The sequence below is a fragment of the Heloderma suspectum genome, chromosome 2 (genome assembly GCF_057233095.1).
Source record: "Heloderma suspectum isolate Gila_16-S chromosome 2, 16-S_ref, whole genome shotgun sequence".
NCBI classification, from domain to species: domain Eukaryota; kingdom Metazoa; phylum Chordata; class Lepidosauria; order Squamata; family Helodermatidae; genus Heloderma; species Heloderma suspectum.
Window position 1 is genome coordinate 30,346,975 of NC_139459.1, and position 18,222 is coordinate 30,365,196.

Below are 18,222 nucleotides of genomic sequence, written 5' to 3' on the forward strand. Positions count from 1 at the left end.
TTAAAAACTAGCTGTTCAAGTATTCAGTAAGCCTTTCACAAACAAAATATTGCAAACACAGATTTTGAAAACTGACTTAAAGACTGACTCGGGAAGCTAAAAGTATTCAATAGTATTAAAGTATTAAATAAAAGTATTAAAAGTATATATTTTAGCTCCCCATCTGCAGATGCCTAATTCTCTTATGGCGCAATCTTGTCTTCCACCCTTGATGCTCGTAATCTTCCAAACTCGGAGGCTTATGAGCATCCAGTGCAGAGCAGGAGAAGCAGCAGAGATGATCCATTGCAGAGCTCCTCCCACTCTGCATTTCTGCTAGATAGGCTTTTTTGCCTGTCTAGCTGGGGCATTCTGGAGGGGGAGGGAAGGAGACTGGAGAGGTCTTGGGATACCTCATATTCCAGCTTCTCCAGTTCCCCGCCCACCGAAACACCCCCTTACTCCCTCTCCAAGGCCAAGTCCCTGACCTTGAAGGGGGAGGCAGAGCATGGATTCCTGGATCTGAGGTTGGAATGCTGTCTCCATCCTCAGATCCAGGAATCTGAAGTATCCTATGATCCACCAGACACTGTCTAGGGGCCACAGGATTACTCCCTCCACCTCAGAGGTATCATCTCTGATGGATATGAAAAAGTAAATCTTACAATGTCATCCATACTTGTCTACTCAGAAACAAGTCCCACTGAGTTCAATGGGGCTTACTCCTGAGCAAGTGGGTATAGGATTACAGCCTTAGAGATTACAAGTCCAGTTAGAATATGACACAGAACTTTCTGTTTACAACTAGATTTCAAACGTTTTTATATTCTATAAAGTGCTTATTTTCATATTATTTGAGATGGATATACGAACGTTAGTTCTGAAAAATACTCAAAATTGCAATACAATCGAATATAAAAATCAACATATTATAAACCCAAACATGTTGTAAGAGCTTAAAATACAACAGCAACTTAAAAAATACTATCTAAAAGGGTTTCCTGCAAATAACTTTTTTTTAAAGTATGATTTCAAGAAGAAAGTTATGCAAAAAAAACCCACCCAAATAAATTGCAAGTAATTCTACATTAAAAATAAATATACTTTTTTAAAAAGTAAAATGTATTTCTTTTATATTAATCTACTAAGTACTGCATTAAAAGATTTATGAACTTAAAGCTTGCTGGGATCACAGTACAGGATGGGCTGGGCTGTACCAATTACAGTTTGGCCATAGAATCACAATAAAGAATTTCTGGTTCAGGTGGAATGGTAGCTTAGAGCTACAGGAAGAGGTTGGCAAATCTTGGTCTTTTATGCTTCCCATCCCCGTCTCTTCCTCCAGCATGGCTAAAGGAGGAGACTCAAAGCATCCACTTCCCGGTTTAAACTAATCACAGTTTATTACAGCCAAACCAGACCAAACTGTTAAAACCAGCATTCCCCAACCTGGTGTCCTCCAGATGTTTTAGACTTCAACTCCCATCAGCCTCAGCCAGCATGGCTAATAGACAGGAATTCTGGGAGTTATAGTTCAAACTTGCAGAAAACCAGGTTGGGGAAGGCTGATTTAAACTACAGTTTATTGAAACAAGCCAAGATCAAACCTTGAGTAAACTCACAATCAAGCCAAGTTTAAACTAAGTGTAGTTTGTTCTGTTTCAGATGCAATCACAGTCTGTACTTAGTGCAAATTCAGTTGTGTAAGGCCAAACCATGGTTAATGTTATGATCAAACTGGGACAATGTCACGCCAAAGGTGCAGTAAAGATGGTGCAAATATTTAGAAATAGGGTTGTGTCATGGTCTATATTCGAACCATCAGGTGAGAAATACCTTATGTCTCTGATTGTAGCTCTCTTCATGGGATCCACCTGCAGCATGTGTTTCAAAAGGCTAATTACTGCTGGATTCAGGTACTGAGGTGTATAAAATATACCATCACATATCTTCTTAAAAAGTGTTGGCACATGATCATCATCAAATGGAAGGGTTCCACATAACAAAGCATACAGAATAACTCCACTGCTCCAGATATCCACTTCTGGGCCCGCATATAACCTGAAAAATGGAGTTCGTAATTAATTTCATTCAAGTAACCAATGCCTACACAAAGCACTTCTTAAGTTGGTTGATACGTCTTTCAGCAGTTAGTGGGAAATATGATACAGAGCACTAGAATCCACATATTTAAGTTGTGTTTGTCAATATAAAATGGAGCCAAAATACTGTAATGAACTGAGTGCTGGAGCCAAGGTGACCTGGGTCCAAATCAACAGTGAGCCATAAAGCTCACTGGGTGGCTTTGGCAAGTCACTATGGGCTGGCATAAATGTAACACTGTGAAGGTTAAGGGATCAGAAACATGACATATGGTTGTACATCCTTAACCCCAGGTCTTTCCCCCAACAAACGCTTCCTCACTCCATGGTTAGTCATTACGTCTAAAACAACATACTTGGCAGGATTCTTAGTTTCAACAAAGTGGTTAGAAGCAAGCACTGGCTATCACTAACCATAGTTAACACTATATAATGGCTAACTCTAGTTATAGCTTGCAGGGGAATTTACATGCAAGACGGAATGCAGAGCACAATTCCATGCCCTGCTCATGGCCTGCTTAACTTACAGTTAGAGGACGGTCAGTGTTACACCTGCACTGGCCTTATCATTCAGTTTAACTTACATCATAAGATTAATTGTGAGGATAAAAATAAAATATGCCTATATGCTCCAACCTGAGCTCCTTGCAAGAATAGCATGGTACAAATGCAATAGATAAAATAATATGCTCAATATTAGCCACTGTCACATAATTACATTAAGTCCTGAATAAATCTGGGAGCTTTTCTAGCACATCTGACTTGAGGCAGAAGTATCCATATTCTTGCACCAAGTAGCACCTAACCACAACCATTAAGATAGGAAAAACAAAAATTTCCTACTAAGATAATGCATTTTCCACAAAGACAGCATCTATAAGAACCAACACCATGGTACAATAATTTAAATACAGAAGGCGAAGCCAGAAAAAAAAATCATAGGTTCCCAGTGGCCCTGGTTTCTAGGCACTGAAACAGTTTTTCCTGTTACATCCAAGAAGGTAAAAGTTTGACATCTTCTTTAAAGTGAGATGCTTGCATATTTCCACATATGTGAATTATGTATGCTGGTAAACTTGATTTTTTTTTTTTTTACCACATCAGCAGGTCAGAGGCTGTTTGCACATCACAGTAAATCATGGTTTAGCATGATGAGCGCCAGCCACAGAGAGCCTTGGGCTCGCATGCTCTTCCCTCTCCACCTCCATGTGACCAGAAGATTTTACTTTTTGTTTGTTAACTACAGTTTGGCATATTGTCCAGCCCTAGAATTGTGGTTAACATTAACAATGGCTAGTATACACAAGCCAGCTTCAGAAACCACAGTTTGGCTTGTTTGAAAATGCCCTCCGTTTGCATCAACCACAATTTGTCACGTCTGATGACACAACAAACTACAGTAAACTAAAACCAAAAAAGTAAATGCTTCTGAAGTCCTCCTCCCAGTCCTGTGTGAGGAAGCGAAGGGAAGGTAAGAATGCAAACATGACCATAGTCTTATACATAGGAAACAGTGAGACTAATCAAAAGAAGCCATCAAAGCCAGGAAGTTCAAATGTCCAAACCTGGAAGTTTAGCAATCTACCTTGCAGCTTTAACACTGAAGAGCAGGGCTTTGTTTTTGAGAATACATATATACATTTATCCAAGAAGAGAAACTACCTTCCTGAAATTACTTCTGGAGCAGCATAGTTAGGAGAACCACAGCTTGTTCTTAAAAATTCTCCATCTGACATCATATTTGAAAGGCCTGAAAATGCAAAAAGAAGTTCAAATAAAGATGACCAGGCCCAGATGACTAACACATATTAAAGCCTGCCACTGTGCTAACAAGTTATTAATTTATCTGAACAAAAAAGTTCTGTTGCCTGGGATTATCCTGCCTGGCACAAACAAAAATAATGACAATGGGACACCACACATACAGTAACTCAAAGAAATTGCTCTCATGGTACTTCTCTGGACTGAAGTTAAAAATGTAGTTAAATAAGTCTAAAAATCCCACCCCCACATCCTATATTTTAAGCTAAATGGAATTGGTATTTTAAGGGTGCAATCCTATGCATGTTTAGACAGGGAAAAGGCCTACAACTCCCAGCATTCCCCAGTCAGCATGGCTGGCTAAGGGACTGCTGGGAGTTGTAGGCCTTTTCTCTGTCTAAACATGCATAGGATTGTGCCCTTAGGCTAGTACAGGAATGGGGCAAGGCCAAAGTATTTTGGAAGGGAGTTTTTAAAGAGGCTGAACACAGAATGGCCTAAAAATACCAAATTCCTACAATAACTAGCAGCATTTTTTTTTAAAAAAAATCAACAACACTATCACCCAAAAGCAGGAGAGAGAAGATGCAGAGAAAATGTTCCTTTGCATCAATTTAAGAAGTTTCATATTAATTACATTTGCAACGTTACTGATAGCTAATGGCAGGCTTATTTGATAGATGTCACATACTAATTTTAAATCTTATAAGGAGGAAATGCTGCCTTATGTATCCTTCGCAATACAAAAAGTGGGGAGCGGGAACAAAGATAGCATGGTGGTATCATTCATTACAAGATTCTTTAAATGGATGTGCCACCACTTAAGTCCATGGCCTTTGAGACTTGCAAGTTGTGGCATGGGTTTGGGGGCAAGTTAAAAAGAGTTTGCAGCGAGGGAAAACGGCTGAGGTGTTCTTCAGCCAAGCTAGAACACACTGACACAGTTGTAGCTATGCCCAGTTCACACATAACGACAATAGATGGGTTGTTTAAACCATGGATTGTTGGGGCCGTGCAGTGCGCTGCCTCCCACCCGCTTGCCACTTTTGCTTTGTATCCACTTTTCAGCAACAACCCAGGAATGCCCCGTCCCTGGGTTGTTTGATGAGACGTGTGATTATGTTTCAGTATTTCCATATTTATATGCCATGAATTCTTTATATAGACAATCCACTGGACAGACATTTGTGGTGTTGCCCTCTCTAGTTCAGCCTTCCCCAACTTGGTGCCCTCAAGGTATTTTGGACTTTGGCTCCCATCAGCCCCAGCCCACATAGCCAGTAGTCAGGAATGCTGGGACTTGTAGTCCAGAACACCTGGAGGGTATCAGGCTGGGAAAGGCTGCTCTAGTTTATCATGTAAAAAAAAAGCTCAACTTTTTTTTTTAAAGTCAAAATTGGTTTCCAAAATGGCTTACAATTAAAATCCACAGGGATACAATATAATTAGGCATGTTTTGGTGGTGAGTGTTGGGAAGAGATTCTTCTGGCCCCTGGGAGATGGCAATACAGTCCAGGCTCTGCCCTCCAGAGGGATGGGACAGAAGGAAGCACAGATTGACAGAGGCTGGGTTTGAGTAAGATGCCAGCCCACAGAAGCAGCCCTTATAGTGAAGCATTGAAGACTGAGGCTGAAGTCTTATGCACGCTTACCTGGGAGTAAGCCCCACTGAATACAGTGGGAGTCACTTCTGAATAAGCATGCATAGGATTGTGCTGTTAAGGCTGCAATCCCATGCACTGTTACTTGGAATCAAGTGCCCTTGGAACTCAGGTGTGACTTTCTACTGAGTGAGTACACACAAACAGGATTGGGCTGCAAATCCCCTTACATAAGCGTGGTTAAAGCAACTTGTGGCATTAGCTTTGATCCAGTATAAATGGGACAGAACAGAAAGGAAGTTGGATTTAGTAAAACATTTGCTTTTCATCGTTGGTGGTTTATTCACCAAGTTGCATGCTGGGCATGCGTGCCTTTAAATCTAAATAAACCTGCTGTATTTCAATGTGAACAGCATACAGAATGCATTGCAGTGTTACATTTTACTCCAACAACCTTCACTAGAATATCTTGTACTGAGTATTTTAGAAATATAAGGTGTGCGCCTTACGTAGACACAAAAGGATTTTGCCTCAGTGGCAATTTGAAAAAAAAAAAGTAGCAAATGCATATATTAAAAAATATATTAAAAAATCAGCACCCAAAGCAGAGAACAGCAACAACATTGAGCTATACAGTTCCTATATAGGCAAAGTAATGTCGACTACCAGAAGGAAAAGATCTTTGTTATTTATTTCTTTATTTCATTTCTATACCGCCCAATAGCCAGAGCTCTCTGGGCGGTTCACAAAAATTAAAACCAAAGAGCACACAATAAAACAATACAAAATATATAAAACATTAAAACCACAGTATAACAATACAACCAGAATAAAACCAGAATAAAACCCAGCAGCAATGCAGGAATTTAAAATACAGATTTAAAACAGCAACGCTAAAAGTCTAAAGAGCTAAAATGTTAAAATGCCTGGGAAAATAAAAAGGTCTTCACCTGGCGCCAGAAAGAATACAATGTAGGTGCCAGGCGAACCTCACTAGGGAGCTCATTCCACAGCCGGGGTGCCACAGCAGAAAATGCCCTCCTCCTAGTAGCCACCCGCCTTACTTCCTTTGACAGAGGCTCACGGAGAAGGACCTCTGAAGATGACCTTAAGGTCTGGGCAGGCACATATGGGAGGAGGCGATCCTTCAGATAAACTGGCCCCAAGCCGTTAAGGGTTTTGAATGTTAACACCAGCACTTTGAATCAGGCCCGGAAAAGTACTGGCATACTATGAGCTCTTCGGTCAGTCCCTGTTAACAGTCTTGCTGCCCTATTTTGGACCAGCTGAAGTTTCCGGACCGTTTTCAAAGGCAGCCCCACTTATAACGCATTGCAGTAATCCAAACAAGAAGTTATCAGAGCATGGATAACTGTAGCTAGGCTATCTCTGTCCAGATAAGGGCGTAGTTGGTATACCAGCCAAAGCTGATAAAAAGTGCTCTGTGCCACTGAGTTTACCTGTGCCTCAAGTGACAGTTCTGGATCCAGGAGCATCCCCCAAACTACGAATGTGAGCCTTTAGGGGGAGTGCAACCCCCTCCAGAACAGGTTGAATATCACCTAGCCAGGCAGACAAACCACCTGCTAACAGTACCTCCATCTTGTCTGGATTGAGTTTCAGTTTATTGGCCCTCATCCAGTCCATTATCATGCCCAGGCCCTGATTCAGAACAGCCACTGCCTCACCTGGGTATGATGAGGAAGAGAGGTAGAGCTGGGTGTCATCCGCATATTGATGGCACCCCAGCCCACACCTCCGGATAACCTCCCCCAGTGGTTTCATGTAGATGTTAAACAGCATGGGGATAAAACACAGCCCTGTGGAACCCCATGGCACAATTGCCATGGCGCAGAGCAGTAATCCCCAAGCATCACCTTCTGGAATCGGCCATCCAAGTAGGAGCAGAAACAATGCAGTGCAGTGCCTCCAACTCCCAACCCAGACAACCTATCCAGAAGGATACCATGGTCGATGGTATCGAAAGCCGCTGAGAGATCCAGGAGAATCAACTGGGTCGCACTCCCCCTGTCCCTCTCCTGGCAAAGGTCATCCCACAGGGCGACCAAGGCAGTTTCCATTCCAAAACCAGGCCTGAAGCCCAATTGAAATGGATCTAGATAATCCATTTCATTCAACAGTGCCTGGAGCTGTCCTGCAACCACCCATTCAAACACCTTGCCCAAGAAGGGGATGTTGGCCATTGGCCTATAATTGTTAACATTCTCCAGGTCCAGGTTAGGCTTTTTCAGGAGTGGTCTGATTACCGCCTCTTTTAAAGAGACCGGCACCACTCCCTCTCTCAAGGAGGAATTTACAACCTCCTGGACCAAGCTGAACATCCCCTCCTTATTTGATTTAATAAGCCATGAAGGGCAAGGGTCAAGCACACAAGTGGTCGATCTGACTTGGCCAAGCACCTTGTCCGCATCCTCAGGCCTCAATAACTGAAACTCATCCAACAGAACTGGACCAGATGGTGCTCTGAATGCCTCTAACAATGGAACTGCATTAATCGTGGTGTCCAATTCATGGCGAATCTGAGCAACTTTATCTTCGAAGTGCCGCGCAAACTCATCACAGCGTGCAACCGAGGGTTCCACAGTCTCTCTCCCTGGCCCAGAATGTAACAAGCTGCGAACCACTCGGAAAAGCTCTGCTGGACGACACTGAGAAGATGACATGCTGGTGGAAAAGAACTGTCTCTTTGCCACCCTCACCGCCACAGAGTAGGCTCAGTAGTGAGCTCCTACCTGTGTTCGGTCAGACTCAGCACGAGTTTTCCTCCACCTGCGTTCTAGCCGTCTCCCCTCTTGCTTCATTGCCCTCAGCTCAGGTGTATACCAAGGAGCTCACCGGGCTCTGCTCAGAGGGAGACGGCGCTTGGGCGCGATCGTGTCAACCGCCCGAGTCATCTCTGCATTCCACAGAGCAACCTGGGCTTCAACAGGAGCACCAGCCATACCAGCAGGAAAATCCCCCAGAGGCCTCTGGAATCCATCAGAATCCATTAGCCTCCAGGGGCAGGCCATTTTAATATGGTCTGCCCCTTGCAGAGGAGGTAGGCTGCCAAGAGTCTAAACCTCAACAAGAAGTGATCTGACCAAGACAATGGGTCAGATGTTAATTCCTCCACTTTCAGATCATCATCCTCCTGCCCAGTCGACAAAACCAGATCAAGCGTGTGTCCTTTTACATGCGTTGGGCCAATGACATGTTGAGACAGCCCCATGGTTGTCATGGCAGCCATGAAGTCTGGAGCCGCCCCGGATACAGCAGCCTCGGCATGGAAGTTGAGATCCCCCAGGACCATCATCCTAGGGGTCCTCAACACCAAGTCTGAGACCACCTCCGTCAGCTCAGGCAGCGAGTCTGATGGGCAGCAGGGTGGGCGGTACACCACCAGAATCCCTAATCTGTTCCGGGTACCCAACACAAGGTACAAACACTGCACTCAAATGAGCAGGAAGCCTAGAGAGACTGAATTCCTATAGACCATGTCAACCCCCCTCCTTGACCCTCGAGTCGGTGTTGGTGCTGCACTGAGTACCCAGGAGGGCACAGCTGGGAGAGAACGACCCAGTTCCCCCACCCAGGTCTCAGTAATACATACCAGGTCAGCCCCCTCATCCACAATAAAACCATGGATGAGGGAGATTTTATTTTGGGCTGACCTGGCATTCAACAGCAGCACCACCAGACCCGAAGGCAAGCCGGTAAGGCTGCCAGGAACCATCTGGTTGGGGGAAGAACCAGAAGAGGGGACAGCTGTAAGGTGTCTAGCCCCTCTTTTCCTCAGCTGGCCTGTTAATCCCCCAACGCCATACCTCCCCCTGCCTGTGACCACAGTTATGGTGGCACCTCCCCGACCCCCTGAGTTGCGTGAAGGACTTCCCAGGCACATATTAAAATATTAAGATGTAAAATATAAAATAGTATAATGTTCAATAATGGAGTTCAACACAAGTAACTGAAACTTGGCTCTACCTAAATAATCAACATATACCAAAAATAAAGTTGCATTTCAAAGGAAACCTACCAAAATCAGCAATCTTAGCATTCATGTGTGCATCGAGCAGCACATTTTCCGGTTTCAAATCTCTATGGACTACCATGTGCCTGTGGCAATAATCCACACCAGAAAGGATTTGCTGGAACAGACGTCTACTCTCCTTTTCATCAAGCTAACAAAGGGGGTTGGGAGAGACAAAAAAAAGGAGTACATTTTTTAAACACACACACACCAAAAAACGCGAGCATTTCCAATATTTTCACAGCACAGCGAAAAATTCAATCTGGGTATAAGATATATTTTGTGGCATTAGAGAATGCCAAACATGATCCTTAAAAAAAAGGGGGGGAAGAGGAGAGGGGAAGACTGATGGAATACATTATAGATGCAAAAGAGCCAGTGTGGTGTAGTGGCTAGAGTGTTGGACTGGGAGTCGGGCGATCCGGGTTCTAGTCCCCACTCAGCCATGGAAGCTCACTGGGTGACTCTGGGCCAGTCATTGCCTCTTAGGCCAACCTACTTCACAGGGTTGTTGTTGTGAGGATAAAATGGAGAGGAGGAAGATTATGTACACCACCTTGGGTTCCTTAAAGAGGAAAAAAGGCGGGATATAAATGTAATAAGTAAATAAATAAATAGGTAGGTAGGTAGGTAGAAAAAAGAAAAGAGGTCCTTATGTTCTTGCTCACGTAGTGGTAATAGTGAGACCTCAACTGAAAACAATCCAGCCTCCTAAAAACCACCAGTGTGCAGAAGTCAACACTGATGCTTCACTATAAAGAAAACGGCTTCTTAGATTACTTGCCCCAATAACTTGTAACCTTAAAAGATCAACACTTTAAAAAGACAACAACCACAAAACATCTCAACAAAATTCTTTGAAAACCACTATACACTTTTAGTAATGCTAATATGGGAATCTGCAATTTCCATTTTAAAGAAGCAGCGCAGCTTCACAAATGCTATTAATCATACCGGTAGCAAAATTGAAGAGTTCCATCCTCTCTCATTTTGGAGTTTTAACAAATGCTGATTAGATCGATACATCCATCGATCTATCTCTCAACATCAACACAAAGCTCAGAATCCGCTCGGATGCAAATTCTGGTTCAATGAAAAGATTTAAGCTTTTCACCATGACTTATACTCAGCTCAGGGCTCTCGTGCAAAGCTTTCTCAGACCATACATGCAGCTTTCACTTGGAACGGAAGTAGCTCCATATTTGCAACTGAGATGAGAAACCAGAGCTGCCCCCAATGTATTCAATGGAAGAGCCCTTCTTTTCACAGGAGTTCAAGTATAACTCAAGTGTGAATACACATAAGGAAGCTACCTAAGGTCAGAATATTGCCTATCTTGCCTAGTATTTACTCTGACTGGCAACATCCAGCTGGGGTCTCCAGAAGGGGTCACCTGCTACCCAATACTTTTGGGACCTTCTGCAGGCAAAACATACAGTGAGCTATGAGACCAAAGGAGCAATCTGTAACCTTGAAGCTATAAGTTAGGCTGCAACCTAACTAAATGCCATATGGTTCAGTTTCTTACCAGTCTGAAAACGATACAAACATCATGCATTACAAAACTATTTGAAAAGAAACATACATGACTAAATGCCACTGGTAGTACAAGACTTTCCACCATTTACATTTCTATTTCATTATTAATTATTTTGCATCTGCTTCCAGGGGAATGAGTAAAAATACCAGCTGGCATACAATACAAGGATAGCTAGTATTAGAAGTGTACAGCTAATAAACAGAAGTACTGATTGTAGACACTCCCCTCACATGTCAACGCCAGAAACGGTAAGACACCATTGGTATTTGATTACTTCTGTGGTGAGCTTCCCTTCAAATCATATGTTAGCATTTTATGCACCTCATTATCTCCAATTACTACTAATAACAATCGCACTGCTTGCCTATCTACACATTCTCAGAGCCACAGAAATTTGCAATATGCAACAAAGGGTACCTTGCAAAAAACACTGTTCATGCAAGTGGCCTGTTCATGTGAGCAGTATAACACGGGCAAAGTGAACCTGTTCACTTCTGTAAACCGTGCAACTGTGATTTTACAAATCACAGGCCAGAATGGGGGAAAGCTCATGTAAGTAGACCACTCACAGGGCCACTCTTTTTTGCACAATTCTGCCTCAAAGTCATGTATAAAAGGCCCATCCATAAAAGGCCCATCCAAGGCTGCAAAAAGTAAAATTCACACTTTGGAGAAAGCTGGAGATTCTTACCCTTCCATTTTTACAGATGTAATCAAACAGTTCACCTCCTGAAACATATTCCATCACCATGAAAATGTCAGATGGTGTGCTGATAACCTGGTACCTGAGAAAGACAATATTATTGTTTAATTGTACACACTTACATTAATAAATAAATACACACCGCATATGAAGTTTAGCAGATTTGTAATTAAGGGCAGCATGTGGATGATCATCCCAATCACATGCATGTCCTGTTGGAAGCAAGTCCTGAATTCAATAAGGCTTATCCCAAGGAAGTGCGCAAAGATTAGTTAAACCTCAGGCACAGGAGTGAAATCTTTTCTTCTTCTTCTTCTTTTAGTCCCCCAATCAGTTTTTGGTCATGTCACATGGGGTGACATTTTCAAAAAATCTGTGGTAAATACCTATGACAAAGGATTTCAGTCTCAACCTTCTGTTCATCATGGTCATCTGAAGAGGCATTTGTGAGAATATGCAGAACATGCAAGAGAATATGCAGTTCTTTATGACTGTATGTGTACATGTGAAAGTGGACAGGTTGGCAAGTGGCCATATAAGGTTCCTAATCCTTGGTTCAAAGCAAGCTGTGAATCATAACCAAGATCTAAAGTCCTTCAGTGAAATGGAACTGGTGTCTGAACTGAAGCCTAAATCTTGGCAACTTTTGCTCCAATCATATGCCATGGAGAAAGATTCCCAATGAAATCAAACTTTCCTTTTTCCACCTGTTATAATTAAGCCAGGGCTGGAGACAGATTCATCCTGCTCAAGACAGTATTTGATCAGCTGACTGAACTTCGAAGCCCAATTACACAGAAGAGCATATTAGACAACAGTCCTGTTTAAGTTCACTGTAGAACTTACAGCTAGTTACTAAGATAACCATCAAATTACAAACCAACGTTGCAAATAATTATATAGCGTGGGTCATCCATGCCAGCTCTACTGCTGCTCCTATTTCCTCCCCTGCACTTCCTCTTCTGCCACCTGTCTGCTCCTGTTCTCTGTTATCCTATGAGCCAGTCCCAGCCTTTAGAAGAATGCTGGGAACCTCCGGATACTCCGGGGGGGGGGGGGGTCCCATCCAGCCTACAAGCTTCTGTTGTTGTTATTTCCAATCACTGATCTGAGATTTAACAGTATTTAACACTCTGCAAAGAATCGGTGAGGTCATAACGATTCTGAACAGTGCATTTTGCAGACAGGAGGCATGCTTACTGGCGAGTAGAAATGCAGAGGCTTGGTATTTGGGATGGTATTTGAAAATAATGCTGAGTGATTCAGTCCTGCTTACTTCTAAGTAGGCCTGAAATGGTAATAATCACCCAGTCAGCTTTGCCCAGTCTGCCTTTGGCCTTGCCCACAGAGAGAATGTGGCCCCTGAGACCTTTCCCAGTTTGCAATTTGGGCCTCAGGCTAAAAGGTTCCCCACCCCTGTTTTAGACAAAGGATACAGCTAGCCTAGGAAATGGCAGATAGGGCAAAAACGTAATGAGCCATTACTAGTAGGTGCCACAACTCTGCACTTGCATAGCTAAAGACTGAGCACATCCCAGGATTAAGGTCTCCACCTCTTTCTTCTTACACATAGTCTTGGTCAACTTATGTACCACATTATCCACAAATATTGTGCTCACAGGTGTTCACCCAAAAAGCCCAATAACCATGACTGTAAAACATCACAACATTACATTAACTCAGTTAGAGTTCCTTTAAAACATAACACAAGTTTAAACGAGCAAAAAAAACATGCCAACAGGTCAGTTAACAATATCCAGTAGAGACAACAACATTATAAGCATATTAAGCAACTCATTAGACAGCTAATTCTAAGAGATCTAACCAAGATACCTTCCCCAGTTCAAGCTCAACACAAAAAAGGAAAGATAAAATGATCACTTTTGACAGCCCATCCTCAAGCCAAAGAAAGAGATAACCCCCCCACACACACCTGACCAGGGTCCCATGCTCTGAGAAAGGCATCCTCATCCCCATGGCAACTCCCCTTTTGGCTTTCTCTTTGGCAGCAGAACAACAGGAGAGGCAAAATGGAAAAAAGACTCACCCTGGGAAGATGTCCTCATACAAACGCCTGCACACCCACCAAACATAGTCCCAGGGCCAATAGCATTAATGCCCAGTGGCCTTACACAAGCTCTTATAAAAGCTCTTAAGCGCTCAAAAGGCTACAAGGTTCCCTCACTGTTTTTTTTCTGGCAGCAGCTCCCTTACTAAAGCTCCTAGGTCGGGATGGACAAATCAGTCAATTTTGGGATTTTTTTTTTAAAAAAGTGTGCATAAAAAGCCATAAGCATTTTTGTGAACATTCCTCCCTAATACATGTATTTTTGTATGCATGCTTGTCTACTATACACATTTTTGCAAGCACTTTGCCTATCATAATGCATTTTAATGTTATTGTCCCTAATATACACTTTTTAAAAAAATGGAGAACTCCACTGCAAAATTTGGAAAAGTGTGAATTTCGAAGGATAACCAAATTTCTGTCTGCAGAGTGGTTCAAAGGTGCAAAATTATGTGAATGAATTTCTTCCCCCTGCCCCATACTTACGCTTAGGGCCAGAGCTGGGGCAAGGAAGGCGGAAACAGCCAAGCCTCGATAGCAACTGTTACAATTGTTGTGGAATTTTCTCAGTCAGGAAAAATACAGAGCAGCACTACAGTGGCTGGCTCCTAAGACCTGCAACAGCTGCTAGACAAGCCGGTAGTCAGTGGTGAAAGAAGGCACAATTTGCCATTCAGCTGCATGCCAAGGGGAAACTGCATTCCCAAATAATCAAAACACATTCCACACATTCAGTCTTGCTTTAGTCTCCCATTGCCTTCCCCAAACCTCAGAGGAGTTGTTTTCCATCCTTGTTATTGTTGTACTAAGAAGCTTTCACTAGACATTTTAGCTGAGTGCCTTCCAGCTTCATGCAAGTTAGAAATGGTTTCTTGCCATTATTGGTTTATAGCATCATGAAGAAGAAAGAGAATCACCCCAGAAAACCTGCCAATGTTCATTTTCCTACTGAATGGGGAAGCTCCATTTCTCAAGAAACACCCAGCATTAGAGAGACTATTCTTGAGCACAAACATCCACAAACTTACAGCTTAATTATGTGCGGATGGCGAAAAAGCTTCAGATTCTGAATCTCCCTGCGGATTTTCCCCACAACATCAAGGCTGCGAATCTTCTGTCTGTTCAAGATCTTCACTGCCACTTTGTGTCCAGTCAGCTCATGCTTGCCAACTACAATAAAGAAAGAAAAAAGTTTAGCCAAGTTTGACAAATTTTGTTTTTAAAAGCTCCAGAGACCTGGGGGTGCTCAAGTAGTCTTTCATTACAACTGTATCAATCCAGTTTGTTTACCATAAAAGAGGTGGAGAAAGAGAGAGTTTCTCTCAGATTGACTTCATGTGAAGAAAGACAAGGAACACTGGGTACTTCTACATGAATTATTCAGCAGAACATACTTTACGTCCATATTTATTTACTATATTTGTATACTGCCTTTTCTGCCAAGGCATTCAAAGCACTTTAGAATTTAACACAAAGAGAAGTTACAAAATACAAAAATAAAACAGCAGACTTGTCTCAGGCCATTGGTGGACTTTTCAGAAGCTGATGGCAGGATGAAGCACCCTGGCTTGGGCTTCTTCTCTCTGCCTTCCCCCAGGGAACACGGGAAGGGGAAGGGGTTAGGAAGACCCCCAACTGTTCTCTCAGTTTGTTGAAGTTCTCTTCAGAAGCTGATAGCATGAGCTCAGCTGATGTACAGTAGGGCCTTCCCTGGTTTTTCCTACCAAAACGGGAATCAAGTTCCATGAGGGCAATGCAGAGTTAAAGCATGTAAAGTGTTTCTAAGCTTAAGTAACCACTGAGGTGAATGCACAAAAAATTCAACCCCTCTCATGATTCTACAGTAAAGGAAGTACAGTAGGTAGCCTGACCTGAAGAAGAATTGCTTCCAGGCATTGACGCAGGGAAGCTTTTGTGAACTGGAAGAGAGCCAATTCTTTTAGTACACCAATACACCACAAATGGCTAGGAGGCATGTGTGTGAGCAGGTAGTAACAGCAACAAAAACAACAAACCTAGCGGTTCCTGGTCGACAGCTGGTTGGCCACTGTGTGAACAGAATGCTGGACTAGATAGACCCTTGGTCTGATCCAGCATGGCTCTTCTTATGTTCTTACTAGTAACTTGCACAGACTTATGTACAAAGCTGCTTAGAGCAGTAATTCCTGAAGAAGCAAGTTTGTAATAGTGTGTGAAAGCAACATGCAGCTAGAGTCACAAGTCAGCCAACACTCTTTATCGGCAATGGGGATAAGTGAGAAAGGTACTAAAACCAATTGCTGTCAAAGGGGGTAATCAATTAAGGGCACAATCCTATTGCTTCTGCCCTTGATGATCATAAGCTTCTAAATTCGGAGGCTTACAATCATTCAGTGCAGAGCAAGAGGCATGGTGGAGGCAATCTTCACCTCCTCATCCTCCCACACTGCTTTTTCACTAGATGGGCTTTTTTGTCCATCTAGCTGGGGCACTTTGGAGGGGGAGGGAAGGAGGCTGGAAAGGCTTCAGGATAGCTCATATCCTGCCTCTCCTGTCCCCTGCCCACCCACCAAAACCCCTCCTTTCCTCATCCTACAAGGTCAAGTTCCCAACCTCAGAGAGCAGCCGGTGCAGTTCTTTCCACACCAGCTGTGAGGGAGGGGGGGTCAGAGCGTGGATTACCCCTTCCAAGGTCAGAGCATTGTCTCCAACCTCGGATCTGGGAATCCGAAATATCCTACTGCCCCTCAGATGCTGTCTAAGGGTCACAGGATTGCTCCCTTAGTCTTGCACTTAAAGGGAAATAATTATTTTAGATGTTACCCCTTCAGAAAAAGTATCAGGGCAAGTGAAGTCATACTAAAAGCACAATACAGTTGCTCACTTTGGCGCAAGGCTAGTTGATGATCCTCTTAATATTGCCATACCATTTCATTAAGCTTCAGAAAGGACTACCCAATAGTACAACCTTTCTGTACAACCAGAAGAATGGGCAGACCCCATAAATGAACACTTACGAGTTGCTCACATAAGAGCCAAACCAGAATGACATAGGAAATCTATGATCAGGATCTCCAAGATCTTTTTTTTTTGATGTTTTTCCTCCTAGTAATTAGTAGCCCCACATGGCCGCTTTGAAGATCCCGGTAGGGGTGAAGGGGGGGAGGGCGTTAAACTTTTGCCTCCATACTATTTCCCAATCTAAATAATTCTCCCAAAGTTGTTACTGGCTCGGTGGGATGAAACATACACATACCCACTGCCCTATGCAGTTTCCCTAATCTTCAAAGTAGCCCTGGAGGATTGCTAATTACTAAAAACTGGAAGATCCTGATCATAGTTCTCCCATATTGTTTCTAGTTTGGCTGAAGATTACTTGGCAGTTTGAAACATAAGGATTATCACAGAGAGCCTGCATCCCCATTACTCCACGAACAATACAACACACATTGTTTTGTCTCCCATAATTTTCCACAGGCCTCGCTAGAGTAATTATCCACATTCTCGTATTGTGTTGTTTGGTATTAAGAAGCCTTCATTCCCAAGCTATGTTTTACTTGAGTGTATTTTTGGAATAGGAAAGTGTGGAGCTATATCAATGGTTGTTTGCCACTATTCGTTTATGGAGCAGAAGGAAGGGGCACAATTCTACCTGAAACTCTGCCAGCATTCATTTTACACAGCAAGAGAAATGCTCCACTCCTTAAGGAACAGTCTGTCTTATTGTTTACAGCACTAAGAGATTATTGTTGAAAAGAAAGAGCCATGGGAAGTAACTAAGGAAAGTGCGGTTATTCCACAGTGTTTAGGAAAAATTGGATTTATGAATCCATTAAGATCATCTTATTTTCAAACAATTAAGTTTATATGGTTATCCTAATCTCTCCTCCTATAAACATGAGGCAAGATTAGGGAGGCAGCAACAGAGACAAACAGCAAATTAAATTTCAACATGCTCAGCCAAATAAAGGCATTCCTGGTAAGTATTCTTTGGAAGTCTCATCCTTGGAGATTTGCCAAAGGCTGAGCCTGTACAGGAGGGATGGGGAACCTCCTTGAGCCCAAAAGCCAAATTCCATTTCAGAGAAGCTCTCAGAGGGCACATTCCAGTGGTGGGTGGAGCAGAAGACAAAAGAAGTGGGACCAAAATTCAAAAAAATACTAGTGTATTGTAGCTTGAAGTTCTTATTGCCAGTAATTAAGCCTTGGGAGAGGCATTCAAACCTTTAAGAATGGGGAAAAAACTGCACAAAACCTGGGAAACCAACTAACAAACAGTGGTTGGTGGAAAGGATGTAGCCATCTGGGGAACCCCAGAGGAACAGACTGGGACCCCAGGCCTGAGGTTCTCCATACCTGCCTCTATGGTTTCCAGAAGCAGCACCAAGAACAGGGTAGAATAATTAGCATATTGTTACCTGGCTCAAGTCCTTGAGATGGGTGGGCTGTTGATCCA

General features: G+C 42.9%; 1 protein-coding gene across 1 annotated transcript in view; it reads right to left on the bottom strand.

The window, feature by feature from the left end:
* PRKAA1 (protein kinase AMP-activated catalytic subunit alpha 1) overlaps positions 1-18,222 on the bottom strand; it is a 36,232-nt gene that overhangs the window by 7,038 nt on the left and 10,972 nt on the right. The window contains exons 2-6 of the mRNA XM_084833103.1: positions 14,816-14,957; positions 11,708-11,801; positions 9,483-9,627; positions 3,744-3,831; positions 1,816-2,040 (exon numbers count right to left, since the gene is read on the bottom strand). Of these exons, the coding sequence (XP_084689229.1) occupies positions 1,816-2,040; positions 3,744-3,831; positions 9,483-9,627; positions 11,708-11,801; positions 14,816-14,957 (694 nt within the window). The remainder of the gene's footprint in view (positions 1-1,815; positions 2,041-3,743; positions 3,832-9,482; positions 9,628-11,707; positions 11,802-14,815; positions 14,958-18,222) is intronic.